This window comes from Babylonia areolata, chromosome 22 (genome assembly GCF_041734735.1).
Source record: "Babylonia areolata isolate BAREFJ2019XMU chromosome 22, ASM4173473v1, whole genome shotgun sequence".
Taxonomy (NCBI): Eukaryota; Metazoa; Mollusca; class Gastropoda; order Neogastropoda; family Buccinidae; genus Babylonia; species Babylonia areolata.
In genome coordinates this window covers 39,902,632-39,910,131 of record NC_134897.1, presented here as the reverse complement: position 1 = coordinate 39,910,131, position 7,500 = coordinate 39,902,632, and the positions used below count along the sequence as shown (strand labels likewise).

The 7,500-nt window shown below is 45.5% G+C and overlaps 1 protein-coding gene across 1 annotated transcript in view; it reads right to left on the bottom strand.

Moving 5' to 3' along the window:
* Positions 1-7,500, bottom strand: part of LOC143297229 (aquaporin-7-like) — a 16,808-nt gene that overhangs the window by 5,705 nt on the left and 3,603 nt on the right. Inside the window, exons 2-3 of the mRNA XM_076609462.1 lie at positions 1,775-1,901; positions 156-293 (exon numbers count right to left, since the gene is read on the bottom strand). Coding sequence (XP_076465577.1) covers positions 156-293; positions 1,775-1,901 — 265 coding nt within the window. The remainder of the gene's footprint in view (positions 1-155; positions 294-1,774; positions 1,902-7,500) is intronic.

Sequence of the window (7,500 nt, the reverse complement as noted above, 5' to 3'; positions counted from 1 at the left end):
TATACCCACACTTAGTCATTTACAAACTCAATACTCACACTTACAAGTTGCGCACAAAACCACTACCCACACACACAAGTAACGACACCTACAAAACCTCACAGCCACAGCCCCACAAACCCCGAAGACTCATCATCGCCGCAAGCTTTACCTACCCATGTAGACGAGATAGACGACGACAGAGGCAAGGAAACTGCCCACATACTGCCCCAACAGGTACAGCGGCACTTTCAACCAGGGCAGACGACCCAGCGTTGCCATGGCCACCGATACCGATGGGTTGATGTGTCCCCCTGTTTCCACGGGACGTTCGAGTCGGTGGTCACAGCGGTGATGACAATGATGACAGTGATTATATAATTATGAAGATGGGGGGTGATGATTGTGCGAGACAAAAGAGACAAAAGACCCATGACAACGATACCGATGATAATGACTATGATCATTGCACGAGACGTAATAGTCAATTATGATGAACGAGGATGATAATGATGATGATGACGACCATTGTACGATATATATGAGTCAATTATGATGGTAATGATGACGATGACGACCATTGCACAAGATATAAGAGACAGTTATGATAGTAGTATTGATGGTGATGACCGTTGCAGGAGATAGTAGAGTGATGGCCTAGAGGTAACCGTCCGCATAGGAAGCGAGAGAATCTGAGCGCACTGGTTCGAATCCGGCCGGCACAGTCGCCAGTATTTTCTCCCCCTCCACTAGACCTTGAGTGGTGGTCTGGACGCTAGTCATTAGGATGAGACGATAAACCGAGGTCCCGTGTGCAGCAAGCACTTAGCGCACGTAAAAGAACCCACGGCAACAAAAAGGTTGTCCCTGGCAAAATTCTGTAGAAAAATCCACTTCGATTGGAAACAGTAACAACAATTGCAGGCAGAAAAAATACCAAAAAATGGGTTGCACTCTCAGCGTATCGACGCGCTCTCCCTGGGGAGAGCAGCCCGAATTTCACACAGAGAAATCTGTTGTGACAAAAAAGAGTAATACAATACAATACAATACAATACAAGTTATTACAATATGAGTCAATCATGATGATAGTGATGATAATGACTAGTGCATGACATATAACGATCAAAATTAGACTGCACCCCCAACAGCCCCGCACCCCCTCCGCATCCTCCCCCCCCCTCTCAGTTCTCTTACTGGCTGAAAAACAATGGGTTCTTTGCAAGGGAAGTATGTTTTCTCCCACGCTCCCGTCTAGTTTGAATGTAGTGAGAGAGAGAGAGAGAGTGAGTGCGTGTGTGTGTGTGTGTGTGTGTGTGTGTGTGTGTGTGTGTGTGTGAGTGTGTGTGTGTGTGCGCGCGCGCGCGCGCGTGTGTGTGTGTGTGTGTACTGTCAACATATGTAAATCATGGGTGGAGAACCTGTTTTCATCAAAGCAAAGAAAGGAATATTTGCTGAAGAAAAACATACTACTATCCTTACCCCAGCCACAACCCACCCCGATCCTCCGATCCCCCAACCCCCCCAATTCCCTCCGACAGTTTCCCCCTCCCCCCATCTCCCCGCCCCCCTTTCCCGCCCCCAACAAAAAGGACACGACCAGAAAGAAAAAGAAATGAAACGGAAAAAAAAGAAAAAAAAAAAAAAAAGAAAGAAACTGGCAGACAGGAGGATAAGAAACAAAAAACCGGGGAAATACACCAGATAAATAAATACAGACAGACCACACCAAACAAGAAAAGACCGCACGACAAACACCAGAGAAGACACAACTGTGACGTGACGGACAACTCACCAGTGACGCCCACAGACGCGGACACACCGAGGGCCACCCCGAACCCCCAGGACCAGCGAATGGAAATGGCAGAACCATCCGCCCCTTCGCTCAGCACTGTCTGTGCCACGGACCCGATTCCAAAGATCTGGGCAAAGAAAGAGAGTAGTTTGAAAGAATGGGAAGGAAGGAAGGAAGGAAGGAAGGAAAGAAGAATGAAAAGAAGGGAAGTAAAGACCGTAAGGGAGGAAGAAAAGAAAAGAAAGAAAGAAGGGAGACTGAAAGGAAGGAGGAAGGAAAGAGCAATTAATCAAAGAATGTGAAGGAAAGAAGGAAGGAAGGAAGAAAGAATGAAAAGAAGAGAAGACCGTAAAAAAGGAAGGAAGGAAGGGGGAATTAATCAAAGAATGGGAAGGAAGGAAGGATGAAAGAAAGGAAGGACGTAAAGACCAAAAGAAAGGAAGGAAGGAAGGATGAAAAGGAAGGAAGGACGAAGGAAGGAAGGATGAAAGGAAGGGAGGATGTAAAGATCGAAAAAAAGAAAGAAATGAAGGAAGGAAGGAAGGATGAAAGGAAGGACGTAAAGACCGAAAGAAAGGAAGGAAGGAAGGAAGGATGAAAGGGAGGAAGAAGGATGAAAGGAAGGAAGGACGTAAAGACCGAAAGAAAGAAAGAAAGGACGGAAGGAAGGAAGGGCGAAATAAAACAAAAGACTTGAAAAAAAAAGAGAGAGAACGAAAGTAAGGAGCAAAAAAGACAGAAAAAGAAAAAAAAGAAGAATAGAAAAAAATATAGAAAAAGGACAGACAAAAGACATACACGACTCGAAGAGAGAGCAGCTGATGCTAATCATCTGCAAGGGCAGAGACAGAGAGAGAGAGAGAGAGATAGGGGGTAGGGGGGGGGGGGGGGGGGCTGAGTGTTCTCAAAGTTTTCATATTTTTTGCACTGCTTATAACGTATGTATGGGTTTGTTGCACACACACACACACACACACACACACACACACACACACACACACACACACACACACACACACACACACACACACACACACACACACTTTCACTTACTCGTATGCGTACACAGTAAACCCCCCCTCCCCCTCCTCCCACTCGATTTTTTTCCTTCCCTCGTCTAATATCACTTACAGTGAAAAGACGTTAAACTAAAGAACGAACACACACACACACACACACACACACACACACACACACACCAGGGACAGACTGACCGAATAACCTAGAAAACGACTGGACTAAGCTCTAGGAGTTTGTTCAGGACTCCTCCCCCAACTCCAAACACTACTCTTCCCGCACGTTCTTGATCAGAGATGAGGGAAAATATTTAACGTGTGTGTTATTCGAACCACAGACTTTGGATCTTTTCGCTTTCTAGGCCACCAACGTACTGTCATACGATTTCAGTCTATGTCAGTATTATGGGTTCACCCGTACCAGAATGTGACTGAGAGAGTCGAGCGCGAATAAAACCAACGTGTGTTTGTTTTTCAGGACCCAAAAACTTGAACCTACTGAAGGTCTTCTGCAGTGTTCGGTCACAAGCGGCAGTCTTGACACTGTTTACACACGGCGTGTCGATCTTTTACAAGCAAGGAAAACATTTGTCGATCATACACCATATGTTTGCGTGAGAGTCTCTATTTTTTTTTTCTCCTTTTTTTAAATTTTTTTTTTAAAAACAATTATGCATACTGTATTCAGCTGACCTCCAGAGCTTGTGTGTGTGTGTGTGTGTGTGTGTGTGTGTGTGTGTGTGTGTGTGTGTTTGAGTTCGTGCACGTGTGTGTTCGTCAGCGTGTGTTTATCAGATGTGTGTGTGTGTGTGTGTGTGTGTGTGTGTGTGTGTGTGTGTGTGTTCGCACACGTACTGTGATGTACCATGAAGCGAGTGACATGTTTATTGTGGTTTTACACCTCATGCCTGGAACACTTGTCAGTATCTCTCGAGACTGTGCGGGAAATCAGTGTTCGGGTGGTCTTCAATCCAAGGAATGTCAAAGCACACACACACACACACACACACACACAGTTGCTGAAAGAAGTGTGAGGCGCGCGAACCTGCACACAACGTCACTGCGATGGTTTTGGGGAGAGGTTTGCAGAGTTACATCCCTTCATTTTGGGCTTTGAACATCGTTTCGGGGAACTTTCCTCGGTGCCAGTGCATGGAGTTTTCACTTTCTCTCTGTCTCTGTCTCTCTCTAGACGCACTAATAATAAAAATAATAATAATAATGGTATTTATATAGCGCTGAATCTTGTGCAGAGACAAATCAAAGCGCTTTCGCACCAGTCCGATTCACACGCATGCATAACTCTAAAAGTGTAGAAACTAAAGACAAGGAAGGGCAGGCAAGGGAGGCTATTTTTGGAAGAGGTGGGTTTTAAAGTCCGACTTGAAAGAGCTGAGTGTGGGGACTTGACGAAGCGAAAGAGGAAGTTCATTCCAATCGCAAGGTCCAGAGACAGAAAGAACGGCGGCCAACAGTCGAGTGTTTGAATCTGGGTATGCGTAAACAGAGTGGATCCGAAGCCGATCGTAGTGAGCGAGATGGAGTGTAGAGGTGAAGGCAGCCACAGAGATAGGAAGGGGCAGTTTTGTGAATACATCTATAACATATGTGCTGATCTTGTACTTTATTTGGTGTGAGACAGGGAGCCAGTGGAGATGTTGCAAAAGAGGAGTGATGTGCTCAGATCTTTTCTTTCTGAGAACCAGTCGGGCAGCAGAGTTTTGTATGCGCTGAAGGGACTGAATGGATGAAGCAGGCAAACCAGACAATAGAGAGTAGTCAAGGCGAGAGAGAATGAGAGAAACGACAAGTCTAGATGTTGCGTCAGTGGACAGATATTTCCGGACGGCACTGATGCGCCGCAGTTGACAGTAGCAGGACTGACATGTCTGACTGATAAATTTTTGCATGGACAGTGTATTGTCAAGGACAACACCGAGGTTCCTGACTGACGTGGAAAGAGGGATGGATGTACTGCCAAGTTTGATTGTGTCAATTGTGATGGAAGACAGTTTTTGTTTAGTTCCTATGATCATTGCTTCAGTTTTGTCCGCGTTCAGTTGTAACTTATTTCGAGTCATCCAGTTTTGAATGTCCAGGAAGCAGTTGGATGTTTCTTGCAAGAGCGACAACAATTTTTCACTAGTCCAAAACTGTGACCCAGTGACCCAACCTAACTGGTCTTGACAGACCCCACCAATCCCTTTTGCTCGGTATTAAGTCCGTCCACCAACCTTCTCCCAGCTTTCACCGCACTGGTTTAAAAATAGATGGATAGCTCATTGGCCTCGAAAGCTGAAGCCAACTGGACACCATATTGATACTCGTATCCGGCCGCCAGTCCGTTGAGAAGTCGTCTGCTAACTAGTGGTAGATTCTGAACTGTAACCATGTACCTTCGATGAAATCGTGTTTTGCTTGCCTCCACGACATGCCAAATGTTGTGTCTTGATTGATATCTGTCAATGGTTTATTTACCAAAGTTGTTACAGGAAAAGAGTGCAGTGAGATGGAGCGAAAACTTGCTGTGGAGGCACACACAGGAACGTCAGCTTAACTTTCGCCGCGAGCAAGTAAAGCTTGCAGTTAAGCAGTCATCGTAGCCAGCTGAGTGCTCGGCTACATATATGAAGTTACCGCTTCACGCTGTACTGACACGAGTAGCAAAATGGCTGAATGAACACTTCCGCTGGCTTCAGTTTGCAAAAGGGCTCAAAGAAGGCATGCGCTATCCACCTACTTTTAAGATCAGTGTTTTCACCCCCCCCCCCTCTCTCTCTCTCTCTCTCTCTCCAGCTTTCAACGAAGGGAGGGAAACCTCCTCAGCGACAACAGCTAAAACGTCCAGAAGAGCCAGTGAAAATGACAAGCAATGAGCTCTGAGACTGATAGCAGGGGAAATAAATTTGAATCGGCTGAAGCAGTGTTGGGCTCCGGCAAGTATCAAGTGATTTACTGCGACGTCAGTGAAGAGTAGTCGAGCTCTCCGCACATTTTTATTGAAACTTTTGGTTCATGCAGGGACCAGCCTACAATATGATCCACACAGAAAGCAAACATACTGACAAACACACACGAGCGCGCGCGCACCCAAGCGATCCACACACGCATACACACACACACGCGCGCGCGCGCGCACACACACACACACACAATCACACGTACATAAACTATACGCGCGCACCCACGCACACAAACACATACACGCGTACGCAATCACACACGTAAGCAACCACACACACACACACACACACACACACACACACACACACACACACACACACACACTTATCTATAGACATATTCAAATTCGTACATTTCAAGACACTTGAATGTCAGCTTGTAAACTTCTGGAGAAAAAACAGACGAAAATAAGTCAAATCCAGCACTCTACACTTTGCTTGTGTTGCCACAGACTAGGTCTGTACACTTGAATCTTGCCAAGATCTGGTCTGCCCATGAAAAAACCATGCGTAGACTTCGTGTAAGTGTACATGATCTCCATAACTAAACAGATATGAATACAAAAAAGTGCACAAAATTGTCAAAGATTGTGAAAAACGTCCGGTGTGGTTTATTGGAAGACGCCTATCATTTTCAGCATCACACTGGACAATGAGTTTGCTAACGTTGGGGGTGATAGTTCTTTTCAACCCTTTTGTCAAGTACCTCGGTATACAACTAGACCAAAACATTGTCGGCATACTGTACCGCAACATGTTAGCTCCATATTCCGTGCAGCTTTTCTCGAAATTCGAAAAATTGCCAGCATTCGTTCATATCTTTCAAAGACTGCCACGGTTAGACTTGTCTCCTCCGCTGTTACCTCACGTCTGACTCGTGGGTCTTCCAGCTGATCAGATCAGTCGTTTGCAGAAAGTTCATAACAGTGCAGCTAAACTTGATGCACGGAAATCAAAGCGTAAGCATGTGACTCCTTTGCTTAAAGAGCTGCACTGGCTTCCAATTAAATTCTGCATCCAGTTCAAAATTGCCACACTCACGTACCCCTTTTTTGATGATACACTCCCGCAGTGTCTGTCTTCTTCACTCACAACGTATCAGTCTCACCGGTGACTTCCATCTTCAGCTGAAAGGTTACATCAGGCGCCGAACACCAGTCTGAAAACCTCTGGTCACCGATCATTTAGTTTCTCAGCCCCAACTGTCTGGAACTCACTGCCTGCTGACCTGCGACTCTTTCAGGTCACAGCTGAAAATTGTTCTTTCTGGTTTTGCATTTGAGCAACAGTTCAGTCAAATTTGATGTTATATTATGAGGGATGTACTACTTTTTCCAGTGTTATGTGTGTATGTGTGGGTGTAATTGTTCTGTCTCTCGCTCTTTGTGTCACGGTGTGTGTGTGTGTGTGTGTGTGTGTGTGTGTGTGTGTGTGTGTGTGTGCTGTTCATGATGCCAGGATGGTGACTGTTTCTTCCTGGTTGGTTCTTTTTCGTGGTAGTTGTTGCTTCTCTTTTGTAACATGTTATTTATGGAGCGCCATCAGTGATAGTTTGTTGTCTAAATTTTCTCGAGAATTGCCGTTTCTTTATTGTCATGTGTAATTTGTGAAGCGCAGTGAGCCTCTCTGTGTGGCAACAGCGCGGCGCTATTGAAGAGCACTTCATTATTATCATCATTATTCTTATCATTATCATTTCGCCCTGTCCTTACACCGGGAGAAACGCTGATCGTGGTATCTGGGGCAC